The 14,645-nt window shown below is 34.4% G+C and overlaps 1 protein-coding gene across 2 annotated transcripts in view; it reads right to left on the bottom strand.

Annotated features, from left to right (window-relative positions):
• Positions 1–14,645, bottom strand: part of FNDC3A (fibronectin type III domain containing 3A) — a 181,523-nt gene that overhangs the window by 29,466 nt on the left and 137,412 nt on the right. For both annotated transcript variants that reach the window (XM_006916448.2, XM_015592884.2), the window contains 6 exons: positions 11,765–11,922; positions 9,744–9,803; positions 8,572–8,710; positions 4,569–4,622; positions 2,221–2,345; positions 1,681–1,855 (listed from right to left, as the gene is read on the bottom strand). In XM_006916448.2, coding sequence (XP_006916510.1) covers positions 1,681–1,855; positions 2,221–2,345; positions 4,569–4,622; positions 8,572–8,710; positions 9,744–9,803; positions 11,765–11,922 — 711 coding nt within the window. The remainder of the gene's footprint in view (positions 1–1,680; positions 1,856–2,220; positions 2,346–4,568; positions 4,623–8,571; positions 8,711–9,743; positions 9,804–11,764; positions 11,923–14,645) is intronic.

The raw sequence follows: 14,645 nt of genomic DNA, 5'->3' as shown, positions 1-14,645 counted from the left end.
CATGTCTGTTTCTATGTATTAACCAAAGCTCCTGCGTCTCCCGGTCTTATTAGTGTGGATTTGTGAAGTAGGTGCCCAGTGGCACAGTCCTGAGAGGGGTTCAGCTACAGGCCCAAGCCTCTGCCCTTCCAGGGCCACCTGTTAAGATTCAGCAAGCAATCCACAGATGCTGTGCTTACAGTTGCCTCAAAAGGCCACACCAGAAACTGAGGCCAGCTGCCTCCAGTGTGAGCCTAGGAGCTGCTCGGCAAGGAGCACCTTACCTGCTGAGGATACAACTAGATGTGGCTTGGGTGGGGCTGCAAGTTTGGGAGGTGGGGTTTCAGGGAATCCTCTGGGCAGAGTGACCTCTGTTATCCAGTTTGATGACTTCTCAGCTATGGTAGCACTGTGTCCGCACACTTGGAGTGGGGAGGGCTCAACAAGGTACAATGGATACCACCAGCACTTCCGTACAGAGCGAGTATCACCTCAGCCCCTACTCTGATAATGTCTCACTGTAAGTTCCTGGTGCCCACTGTGCGCAGCCAAGTCGGCACTAGTGCTCAGAACGAGGAGGTCTGTCACTGGGAAAATCTATTCACGAATGTGGCCCCTTTAAGAGGCGTTTGCCGCTGCCGCTGCCACAGCCTCTGTCTTACTTAGCTGCTGGAGACCGGGCAGCCCCACGTCCTCGCCCCGTCCTACCTTCTACCATTGCAGGGTGATTTCTTGTATTTCTCCCTAATTGTATGGCTTGTTCATCTAGATCCTTGGCGATTTTTCCTTGCTCTTTGCTCCTTGTCTCCGTCACAACTTTGATTTGGTCGTCAGAGGGATGAACAGAGCCTCTATCATCTACACCATTTTTTTTTTCCTCCCTGTGACTGTTTTTTTGACTTAGTATGTTTTCAAGATTCATTCGTGTTGAGGCATGTGTCAGTACTTCACCACTTTATATAGCTGAACGATATTTCATTGTATAGATATATCACATTTTGTTTTTCCATTCATCAGCTGATGGACGTTTGGGTTGTTTCTACTTTTTGACTATTATAAATCAACTGGTATAAACATTTGGGTAGAATTTTTTGTACCGACACGTATTTTCACTTATCCTGGATATATACCTAGGAGTAAACGAATGCTGTTTTTGATTCTTATTGCTTCAGAGTAGCTCTAAAAAGCTACAGAATTATATATAACGACTACAAGACAGCCTAACTCTTGGTCAGCTTGGTTCTAGCTCACAGCAGATGAGCCAATGATAACTAGACTCAGGTTGCACTATATAATCTCATGTGAGACTCTTCAAATCTCTGACATTTGGGAAAGCAGTGTGTAAACACAGTTGCAGAAGGCAGATACATCATTTCCTTATCTTTTAGAGCTGCTTAATCTAGATGGCTGTGGTGATCCTCTCCTCTATTTTTCCCAGTACATATATATTTAACATGTAGTCTACACTGTTTCAAGGCACAACCATACAACACGTAAGAAACAAAACACTCTTACACATCAAGAAAACTAAAGACGAGTTTTCCCTCACTCCCAGTCCCTTCCAAACAACAACCAACCAAGGATTCAAAAGATTTGGGAAAGAATCTAACTATTGTGGCAATATTTACTGTATTAACTAGGATTAACACCACACTGAAATATGTTTTAAGTACCGAATTTAAAATACATATTCATACTTACCGAAGTTTCTTCCTCCATCTCTAAAATGTAAGAAATTCCTTCATCTGATGGTGTTCCTGAGGGTTTACTCCATTTTAAGGATAACCAAGTAACCCCAGCCTTAGTTAATACAGGGCTTGCTGGCATAGAAGGGGCACAGCCTGAAGTGTAATATAAAACTTCTTCACTAAAACCACTGTTGAAACAAATAGGTTTTATGAAGGAATGAAAAAAAGTTATTTTTATAAAGAATTTTTGATATATGACATTTCTGAGAAAATTACAATTTCTGATAGATAACTAATTACAAGCTAAATAATATATCTTGAATTTGATAATACCTTTATGATAATCAGGTCAGATACCTAAAAGTGAATTAGCATTCTTTTAAAAGTGCAATTTATGTAACTAACAACTTCTTATAGTTATTAAAACATCTTAACTATATCAACAAATGATAACTTAAAGCAGGATTTTAGTAGATAATTTGGACTGTGAATAATTTATACAAGTGAAGTTGAATGGATAATCTAAAATATTTACATTAAAATGGTATCTTACCTTGTACCATAGTCATTTTTGGCTGATAGTCTAAATTTACAACCCATTGCTGGTGACAGTTTAGTAATTTTAAATTGCTTCTGTGAGCCTATGTAACACTGACAAAATTCTCCATTTCCTTTTCCCTAAAAGAAATGGCTGATTACTATATATCATGTACATTATTGTAAAAAGGTAAATCGACATCAATTCCCACTTGACAGATAGTAATATATTAGCTAGCATACATTAAAAGTCATCTTTGTTACGCACGCGTCATGGATCTCAAGTGAAAGCTGAGACACACACATTTTATATATACTTACTGTTCATTAAATGCAGAATTTAAAAACTGGGGAATAGATATCTTTTTATAGCTTCTAGAACTAAGTACCCTGTTTTAGCGGATGCTAAACGTCTGGCTTCAGTAAAAGAAACTTTCCAGGTATGGACCCCACAATCTCTATGGGGGGACTGGTAGTGGTGGAAACAGGGCGATTGTTCATATACACAACTGGTGGTGTTCCTCAACCTATGAAAAGTTCTTTGCAAACAGTTTTAGGAAAAGGTTCCTACCCATCCCCAAACCTCTACACCTAGACAGCTGCAAAGCTACTTTATAGTAAAGATTTTTGGAGCTACTATTCCTTAGATTTAACACTAAAACAGTATAAGCAAAGAGAACAGCTCAATTACAGGCAATAAAATGGGAGAGATAAAAGTCTACAACTTAGGACAACTAAAGAGTTTTAGAAAGTTAGGGTGCTATACAAAATGAACAAGCTTCTTATTCTCCACCTATATTCTGCATGTGTCAGCAGAGGTAAAGGGTGGATAGGGTGACTTCTGCTTCAAAGAAAACTTTCAGTCTATATCAGGCAGCTTTACTAAACTCTTTTGTTAGTTTTAATAGTTTTACAGTTGATTCTACTGAGTTGTCCAAAAAGAAAATCAAATAATGATAATTTTTGTCCCCCAGTCCAGACACCATGGCTGTAACTCTTGTTTTGGTTCCAATTCATGCTGCATTAACTCTAACTTCCTGAATAATGTTAAATATAGAGATAACTGGTAACTTTGCCTTTTTCCTGCTTTGACTAGAAATGCTTTTATTGTTTAGTGATGGCACTTTGCTTAATACAAAGATAATTATCAAGTAAGGAATTACCTTTCAAGTCCTAATTCATTTTGAATTGTAACTGGAATGGGGTGCTAAATTTTTATCAAATGCCTTTTCATAAACTATTAAGATGATATGGTTTTTCTTCTAAATTACTATCATATAGTAATAGGTTTACCTAATTCTGAATTCTCTTAGAAGTTCTGGGAAAAAATCCGCTTGGTTGTGCCTCATCGCTCTTAATATACTGCTGAATTCCCAAATTACTAATGAAATTTCTACTCTCCCTGGCGCCTCCTCTTAGCTGTGGTGTAAGCATCGGGGTATGAAAGGACATGATAAATAACAGTAAAACAAGGTCCTAAAAAATAAAGCTCAGTATGCTTGCTGAATAATGCCTCCCAAAGAAATCCAGATCCTAATACCTGGAACCTGTGAATATTACCTTATATGGTAACAGAGACTGTACAGATGTGATTAAGTTAAGGTTCTTAGGATGGAGAGATTATCCTGGATTATCTGACTGGGTCCAAAATGGAATTGCAGTGTCCTTTTTAGAGGGAGGCAGAGAAGAACTTGAAGACAGAAGAGGAAGAAGGAGATGTAATAATGACAACAGGGGGGAGAAAAGATCCGATGCCATTAACCAAGCAATGACAGCCTCCAGAAGTTGGAAAAGGCTAGGCAATGGATTCTCTCCTAGAGTGTCTGGAGGAAGCATGGCCATGGTGACATCTTGTTTTTGGATCAGTGAAAGCCATTTTGGATTTCTGGCTTTCAGAACTGTAAGAGAATAAATGTGTGTTGTTTTAAGTTATCAGGTTTATGGTATTATGTTAAAACAGCCGTAGTAAACGAATATGCTTGCCTTTAAGGCTAATGTAAAAACAATAACAATAACAAAAAAACTTTCACCAAAGTAATTATCCAAGACAGGGAGGTAGAATGGGGTGGGGAGGGGATGGGGGGATGGGGGAGAATTAAAATCATTTCTTCAATTAAATAAATTAAAAAAAACAAAGTAATTACCCAAGTGACAGCTTGACGGTGGTTTAGGTGGAAAAACAAAACATAAGGAGGTCCAGTCAACAATGTTTTCTAAGATACCATCAATTCACCCATGCATCACATGAAATCATTCACACTGTTTTTAAAGAGGGAAAAACTTAACTATTAAACAAAAAAGTTATTTCTGCCTGAGGATATGCACTCAATTTTAGCCTAATTTAAAAAGATTCAATTTACTTACCTCATCCCATTCTAAAATAAAGCTTTGGATTTTAGAACCATTGTCACTAGGTGCCTAAAACAAACAAAATGAGTACAAATTAGTACTTCTGTAAAAGATATTGTGATGATCTAATCTAAGGAATCTACGCTGTTGCAGATGTTCTCTGTGACATACTTAGCCCTAGAAAAATTTGCAGAGAATACAGAAATGTATGTATTGTATTCCCCATAATCCTCTTAAGTACAAGGAAAGAAAACAAAACAAGAGGTTATTCAAGTTTTTCTAAACATTGAACTATCTCTTTTAGCAACAACTATCTTAACTTATAATCCTTAAAAAAAAAATCACTTGGCCTTTCATCAGGTTTTATCAACTTTAAGCCCCTAAAATCGATTCTGGCATTTTCATTAAAACTCACCTTACAATCTAAGAGTAATATTGTACATTTCATCAAAGAGTGAAAGAACTAGGGTGTTGAAAGGAACTCCAAGAGGGCATACTGTCTGGATCTTCACTTCTAGACTCAATGTGCCAGTTACCTAAGACTGCTAATTCATCAATCTGTTAATCATCACTCTCCCTTGGCATTTTATTCCAGTATTTAATCAGTCAAGAATTTCAACCTTATTCTTTCTACATTTTTAACCTATTTCCTCTTTAGTCCTCACTTGGATGCAGAACTGTGATCACTACTGTCCTTATAATAATAACTTCATCTATTTGAAGATAATTGACTGGAAGAGTTCTCTTATCAGAATTAAATAATCTTAACTTTTTAAATAGTTCTCCAGAGAACTTCTGTAATTTTCTGGACTCTATCTAGTTTTATATAATATTGCCAACTATGTAAAACAGCAATCAAGAATCATTAAGTTTTTAATAGAATCTTTTATTACATGGGTTAGTTGTTGAACAGATCTTGTATTTAAAATTTTTTTAAATTATAATTTTCAACTGGTTAGCACGAGCAACATTTGCTATGTAAGTTACATTAATACTCACTGACTGGCACAGCAGTGGCAGTTAAAAGTGACTATACAGAGAAAAGGGCAGAGGAAAAATCCTTAGGAAACTCCAACTCTTATACAGCAGGGGAAGAGAATCCAAAGAAAGAGAAGGTAGCCAAGTCTCAACAGGAAGTGAGTAGTGTAAAAATATATTTCCCCAGAGTAAATGACTTGACTGTGTTCTAGTCTAGTTGCTAAAGTCTCACATTTACTTTGCTTAATTTCTTTTACTTCTTTGTGAGGCTGTTAAAACGTCCTGTGACCTATACTCCATTTTTTCTTTGAGTTAGAGGGAAACTATAACGTGTAAAGTGTTTTACTTTGATCTCATTTAATACTCACATCAACTCTATGAAGTACTATTATCCAACCGTACAAAAGAGAAAAGGAGGCTTTAAAGAGTGCGAATAAGTTGCCCCAGATCACAGGGTCATTAAGAGTGGAGCGGAACTAAATTTGGTCTATCTGATACAAAATCAGTGCTCCTATCCATCAGTATTCCAGGGGCCAAGCAATAGAAGGTTTGCCCAGAAACTAGCAATATTAAGAGAAAAAGAGCAACCTCAGTCAACTTGTTATAATCGCCATCCACTAGCAATTTTAAACAATGTCAGTTGATAAAGTACTTCTCTCAATTACCACTGCATGCCACTGTTCTTATACCATGTTAATTTCCATAGTAATGTTTTTAGATTATATGAGGCAGCAAAGTCAAAAGTCACTAAAACGATGCTAGTTGTCTTCAACTTTAAAATTAAATACCAATAGTTAATATGTTTATTATTATCCAGCTATTGTACTATAGGCTTTACAGATACTATCTGATAACCCTCCCAACAACTGTGAGGTATAGTCATGCACTGCTTAATGATGGAGAAATATTCTGAGAAATGCATTGTTAAGTGATTTTGTCATCGTGCAACCACTAGAGACTGTATTTACACAAACCTAGATAATATAGCCTACTATACATCTAAGTTATACGGTATAGCATGTACGAACCTGTACAGCATGTTACTGTACAAAACAACAGGAGATTAAATGAAGCACAAGTGAAAATGATGCAATTAAGAGATGTAAACACAAGATATATTAGGCTGCTGCTGGAGTAACAGGGTATGCTGTTTTATAGCAAACTTTTCTTTTAATAAGTAGAAAGAGTATACTCTAAAATAATGATAAATAGTATAGTAAATACATAAACCAGTAACAGTCATTTATTATCATTATTGAGTATTATGTACTGTACATAATTTTGTGTGCTATACTTTTATACAACTGGCAGTGCAGTATGTTAGTTTACACCAGCATTACTATAAATACGTGTATAATGTGTTACATTATGACTTCAAGACAGCTATGGTGTCACTAGATGATAAGAATTTTTCAGCTCTGTTATAATCTTATTGGGACCACTGCTGTACATGTGCTCTGTCACTGATGAAAATATCATTATGTAGTGCACAGTTGTATATCACATTATTCCCAATAACCATAACAATAATGTCTAACTTTTTCCTCAACCATACTGATTACTGTGTGTGTATCCTGGACCATTTCTAGAAGGGTGCAAGCCTGGGCAATCTGTATGGGTAACTAAGAGGTAGCACTTGATTAGGCCTACGTCTTGTATAGGCCTACTGAGATACTGTTAAAGATAGAAATTTCAAAATTCAATTGAAATTATCAGAATAAAGAGGAGTACCCTAGAAAAATCTCAATCTTCATGAAGGGCACTGGGCTGCTACCCCAATTGCCCTATCAAAGGAAAGTGCCTTAGCATACAGATAAATGAAATGCTATTCCAAATGACATGAAATAAAATTAGTCATACTTACCAATATGTATACACTTGTCTAATTAATGTGTGCTAATGATAGTTTTTAAGTATACAAAGCATCTAATATCTTCAGAAGAACTGGGAACTAACAAGCTCTGAACAAGTAGTAAGCTCCCAATATTCAAAAGCTTTCAGAAAGAAAGCTAGGCCTGGTTTTTGCTCTTGAGGTAAGAGTAGATAATTAAATCAAAATACGTAGTTATTTTCTCGCTGCAAATCAATGGTCGCTATTGGGGTGGTATCTTTTAGAAGATGTTCTGAAATTTTGTGGGGGGTATTTTTGATCATCACAGTAATGTCAGGAGCAGGAGGAACTGATGATCAGCGGGGTGGGGATCTAGGATGCTACCAGTTCCTGTAGAGTGTAGGACAATCAGAACAATAAATAATTGTTCTCTTCCTCTAGAAAAGACTTCTGGCTATCCTACTGGACATCTATGTAGGTGACATATCTGTTTATAATTATCAGAACCTAGAACCTAATTCCATTTTACAATGTATTTTTTTTTGTACAGTTTAAACAGTTACTGAATTTTCCCAAAATGCAACTACTGTGCAATCTGGAAAAGACTGTACTTAATTTTGCTCAGCAATTTCCCAAGACCTATATATCATTTCAGCAAATCATGTCACCAATGACAATGCTGTCTGTGGTATCTGAATTACTAATTCTATTTCCAGTGTCTGTCCAGTTCATTATATCTTGTGTAGCTAGGTCCAAACATTCACATGTTGAAATATGCATTATTCTATTAAAAATAATTTTGTTCCTCATTTAAGGCATCATATTGATATTTTAAAAACCGTGAGTCTAGTTATTATAAATCTCATTTAGGATAAAATTCAGGATACAAAATCATTGTTATAAAATATTATAAAAAGGAGTAATAAACTTGAGAATTATTGTTGTGACACTCAATGTCATCAACATGTCCAGTATAATAAGAACTGCTAACTATAAGTCAGGCTTGTCTGCTATATTTACATATAGTAAGAAAAACCAATAAGTGTTATTTTAAGATATAAAAAAACAAATGACTATTTAATAAATATAAAGAGTAAGAGCAAGTTAGCGTAAAGCTCTTGTCTCCAAAAACAATTGAAATTTAATTTTACAGGGGGAAAAAAAAGAAAATAAATGCCCAGTTGGAAATATTTTAGAGAATGCTCTTACCTTCCATTGCAAAGTGAGTGAATTTTTGGTCCGATTGGCTATTCTTGGTGGATTAGGTATGTCAGGTTCACAGCTTAAGGTGGTAAAGCTTTCAGCTTCTGAAGGAGTTCCCTTTATAGAGTTGTATTCTGCCTGTACTCTGTGGTAATAAAATAGTTTACTCCTACAGAATTATTATATCCTGCCTTTCAATAGCATCACCTTTAAGTACTTGCAAGTTAGAATGGTGCCCCCCACATATTTTAGTGAGAAAATATACATAAGTAAAAAGTACATGATTAAATTTTAAATTGTGACATAACTGTGTCTGTGCAATATGTATTTGCACACAGGCATACAAACAGTACCAAGCGCGCCCATACGTGGGACAAGTTTCCAGAAACAATATCCTTAACTAGGGTAATATACTGATACTTTCTATTCCACTTGATTATATTTAATTTTTAAAAATGCTGAATATAACCTACAAAATTAATTACATAATTCAATAATAGCTGCAATCCACAGTTTGAAAAATACTAGGTTGGACAATACTTTGGGTTCATCATAGGAAGTATAATTGAAAACTTAATAGTTTAATAGGAATAATTCTAACCACAAATGTTCTTTTTAAAAATGGAGGTGACTGACTAAATGCATTATATTGATGCCAACCAGAGAAGTCTCTGGAGTCTATAAAATTTTCATAAATTACAATGGAAGACATATGCAGAGTAAAACAGTATCTACATTATCCCTATTCAGTGTAAAATTCTAAGTGTTTTATTATCGCAAACTCTTTCCAAAATAGGATGTAGTAAAAACATGTAAGTACAAGCCAAATATTTATGATTCTGTTTTGTAAAAATTTCAAAAGCTGGGACAATTATCTAGTGCTAAACTAGATACTGTAGACATAATACATAATATCTATACATAATATCTATATATTCATTCTAATCCCGAGGTCCTATGAACGGGGTGATACAACCCTTCAATATAACATGAGTTAAATGTTTTATTTTTTGGAGAAAGTGCTGATAATTGTACCAAAAGAAAAACCGAAGTCCACAAAGTCCATGTTTTTAATACAAAGTTAATAATTAAATTATATTCTAGACTTTTAAAGAAAGATTAAAAATAAAACTACCTGTGCTATATCATATAAAAAGCAACACACAGGAGCTCCTTACTTTGCATGGTAATCCATAGCTGGCTTGAGATCATTTAAAGTGACACTTGTTTCTTCTCCTCTGGGGGAAAAAAGGAATATTTCATTGCCTGATAAATAAAGCATTTCCAGAGGGTATGCATTATGTACACTGAAGTACTTTATGAAATTACACTGCTTCTTACTTTACCAACTGTGACCATATTCAAATTCTACTAATGTGGAATCTATGTAATTAGGACATGTGCCAAACTTAAGTATGTATCTACATACCACTTTAAAACAAACAGGTGTGCTTAGCAAATCAACTGTGTAAGCCAGACTTTTTTTGAGTGGAGTTAGGAAAGATATTTAGCTTACTGAAGAAATAGAACCATTTTCGATTATTTAAAAATCCATTTTGCACATAGCTAAAATGTGAAATAACGTATGTACTACTGAAATCAAAACTACCAAATTTTTACAAGGAGTCTGTCACTATTGTATTTTATTAGAATATAACATGGAACTTCATTTAAAAGGTTAGTTTAATGAGTAGATAAGAAAAACAGTGAATCATAATTTAAAGTAATGGATTTCTCATGGCCACTATTACTTTTTTAAGCACAACAGTACATACTCATCTTAATATTATCATAATACAACTATTACTTGGTATGTAGCCAACAAACCAGTCTGTTTTCTATTTCTTTTTTTAAAATCACTGTTCTCTGTTCCATTCCCTTCAGAGGAGTTTCTCTCCTCTCTACTTTATAGGGTTCTTTCCTCTCACCCCCAGTACTCTCCTTGCTTTCCAGCTATCCTGTTTCTCAAATAAAAGTCAGTAAATATCATGAGAAAGAAAACATGTCTCATTGGTGAAAATATACTTTAATGAATTAAGCAGTTTAGGCAGTTGCAGGAGCATCCTTGGAGAGAGACTTTGACTGGTCTAGAGGAAAGGAAGTGATTATGACTAATGTTCCTCTTGGGCTCTCCGGTCAGGATGTACATGGAGATAAAATCCTTCCTCTTAGCAAGCAACCATAGCTAACTAGAAACAGCCATTAACACACACACACATATGCATGCATGCACAAAATCCTTTAGCTTGATGGTCTTTTATCCCCTATTTACTCCTTAGGTAGATCTGTCTCATCTAAGAAAAATGAATAGAACAAACACAAGGAAGTCTCTCAATAGAGATAAGACATTTTTATTGCCTTATATTACTAGATGATAGTAACTGGGTAGTTTCACTTTCCTCTCTTCCCTATACTAGCTATTTTTTGAAAAAAGATTCCAAGAAGGTTGATGTACCCAGTATTGTGTGTTAATTATGATCAAATGAGTAATCACCCTTGTTTACAATCTTTCTGGTGCTTAAAAGATAACTAATAATCAACTTTACTCTCTATTTTTTTTTCATTAGAATAGTAACTTTTATATGAATAAGGACAGAAAAATAATTTATTTTACAACTGTCAATCATAAGCGTCACAATCATAAGAGCCACTCTGACTCTTTCCAAGGTTTCTTGGTATATAATAAATATACTTTTGAACCAAGGAAAGAGAACTATGATAGGTTTTCAAAATATGATTATTAACAAACCGACAAACAAATGAGGAACAAGGTACTAATTTCATTTTACAATAGATATGAGTTTGTACATATAAGGATTAAATCCAACCCTTTAGAAGAGCAATATCACATTTCATGAGTTCACAATCTAAGAGTTCTCTATCTCTGGTCCTGGCTTCTAAATACTACAATTTATATTTATGCCTCAGGAATATGTGAGTAGAGAAACATTAGGGAGCCTCCTAAAAAATAAAAAAGCTGAATGTGGCCAATAAAAACAACTATTCCAAGGGCTTGCAGACAGAAATGTGTATATCTGGCATCTGAACTATTTACATTGAAATCACTATCACTGCTCAATTTATAAATTCAAAATAAAAGCATGAAGAGAGAAAAATAGACAAAATTAGTATTAAGTTTTTATATGATAAACCATAAACTTACATAATGGGAGGGAGTAAAAACGTAACAAATACCTACGCATATACACTTTTATATTTCCCATCTTTTCCAGTACTTGAGACCAGAATTTCATAACTACAGAGTTCTGGTACGGTAGTCTCAACTGTTTCACCGTTAATGAAGCTGGAAGGAGGTGACCAGGTAAGTACTACTGTCCTTGCCTGGATGTCCGAGGCCTGCAAAAACAGTATTTAAAACCTTTTTGAAACACTGTAGTGTGCACAATGAACAGTGAAAAATCTAATGCTGTTTCAAGACTGGACCTTACAAAACTATTAGTATAAACACCATAAACAGTCAAAAGAAAGAATGGAATAAAAAACCCGCGTGTAACATATTAGAAAGGGTTCATATTTTCCATTTATAAAGTGTCTTATAATAAGAAACAGACAAAAAACTCAAGAGAAAAATAAGGAAAGGGAAGGGACTGCCTAAGACATATAAATATAAATAGATTATATATGAAGAAATGTGCGACTGTATTCATAATTAAATAAATGTAAATTAAAATAAGATACCACATTTTATCCACCAGCATGTGAGGATTCAATTCCATATACTCCATTTTATGGAAGAAGAAAAAGATTCAGAAAGGTTAAGTGACTTGTCCCAGGTTACTCTACTCCTGAGTGCACAGCTCAGGCTGAGACTAGTGTGATCTCCCCCACACATAGCTCTTCAGTCACACCCATGAGCTTTTCTCCTTTTTCTTTTTCTTTCGGTTCCTTACATGTGCCATATTCAGTTCCTTATAAATGCTGGTCAGCGTTTCCAATCCTGTCCCCGCATACCCCGACAGTGCCCAATCACTACTTTTTCTTTAAATTTCAGTTCAATTATCCTTCCTTAGGCAAATTTCTTTAACATCCCTGTTAAGATCTAGTGCCCCTATCATAGTCTTATAGCACTCTATCTCTCTGTTTTGACACTCCACAGATATAATTTTATATTCACTGCATGATGCTTACTCTACTAAAGTTCTGAGGGCAGGGGTCATGCCTGTCTATCCTTTGCTTTCCATTCTATCTCCAGCTTCTAAGAACAACATTTGGCATTTTGTAAATATTTTTGGAATGATTAAGTGAATGAAAACATTTAATTTGGTATTCTGAATGGACTAGAGCATGTAAAAACAACACAAAAACAGCAAAAAACCCTGATCTGTACTTCATAGCTCACAATAAAAAAGGCATAGCTACCCAAACTGTAAAAAAAACAAAAACAAAGCAAAACAAAACCATCGGCATTACTTTGTTTTTTAACACAGAGATTATTATTTTATTAAATTACATCTTCCTCATAATATTGGGCAAGAAATTTTCTAAAAGAATTGTTTTAAGCTTTATATGCCTGAAAAATTATACTTTTTAATATTTTATACTGTAACAAATAAATACTGCTAGCATTAGCTATTCTGTCATACAAATAATTCTATTAAGGTTATCAAATTACTTTTCTAGTTAATCTAGTGATATACATTTGTACACACACACACACGCACACACAATCTTGGAAGGATAATGCTTGAATTTCAATCCCAACTTCAATACTACTTATTAAACCTACTTTTGCTTCAGTTTCCTCATCTGTAATATACGTAAAATAGTACAAAGAATTGTTGGAGGAATAAAGAAAATAATGCATATATGTATTCAAAGCATTTTGGACAGTCTGACACTAGTAAACTTGTTTTAGCTATTATTATGAAATCATTCTGTATATGTTTACATTAATTTACATGCATATACTCAATTCTTAAGAGAAAACAAATTAGAATAAAAGAAAACTAGAGCATCCAAATCCATTATTTAGGGTTGTCAGAAAAAACTAGGACCACAGGAGCCTATTAGATTAGTAAACATCTTACTCGACCTTACTAAAATGGGGTAAAATTTAAAGGTAACCCTTTGTGGAGAAGGTGTTAACAGTAACAATCTTTTCTAATCTGTTCTTGTATAAAAATTAAGAGCAAAGTATTTTTGGGTAACTTCGTAAAAAATATTTTAGCATGGATTTTTTGGGGGGACAGGTAGAGCTTTTTGTTCTGTAAACCAAAAAATATTTTTACCGATGTTCAATAAATGGCCTTATCCTGGCTGAAAAAGCTCTACTTTCCCCACCACATCATGTATTATTTTTCCTTCTTCTTTACTATACTCCAGTGATAACGGTTCTTCCTATCTGGCAAACTTGTCATGCTTATTCCTGTTCTTCCTCTTGTTCCTTCCAACTTTTGTACCTTTTCTAACTCTTTAAAGGCTCAGAGCAAGCTTTCTTGATTGCTCTGTTTAAATAATTTCCCTCTCCTCAGTGCTCATAACATCACCCTATTTCTGTAATAGCACTTTTTACAATCTCACGATTGTGTTTGTATATGTTTTTTATTTACTGGCATATAGTAATAGCTCAATACATATTTTGATTGATTGTCATGTCAAATATTTTGATTGAATAAGTAACTACATAACTCTTCAAAGAATAATGTAATAACAGAAAGATTGCTAAGGCATAACACAGTAAGTGAAAAAAGCTTGCCACAGAGCAACAGGATAACCTTTTTTTCATAGAGACAAAGGAAAAAGTTTATATTTTGGTGGATGGACACATATAAAACGAACTGAAACAGATCTATTTTTACTCTCTGTATATATGCATTACTCACATACTTTAACATATTAATTATAAAATATCTGGGATTCAAATAATCACTGACACTTCCATTGGCTTACTTTAAAAATGGAGTAAAGTTGTAGCTCTTTAAAAAGCAGAGAATGAAGAAGACTGATCTGAACAACTACTGTAAAATTTTGTTTTCCTTCTAATCTTATTCTAATTTGTTCTAAAGCCTTTTATTCATAAGGCTATAATAATCATGGTGTCCAAATAGTTTGATCTCTAG

Source organism: Pteropus alecto, unplaced genomic scaffold (assembly GCF_000325575.1).
Source record: "Pteropus alecto unplaced genomic scaffold, ASM32557v1 scaffold24, whole genome shotgun sequence".
In the NCBI taxonomy this organism is placed as follows: domain Eukaryota; kingdom Metazoa; phylum Chordata; class Mammalia; order Chiroptera; family Pteropodidae; genus Pteropus; species Pteropus alecto.
This window is presented reverse-complemented; position numbering and strand designations above follow the sequence as displayed.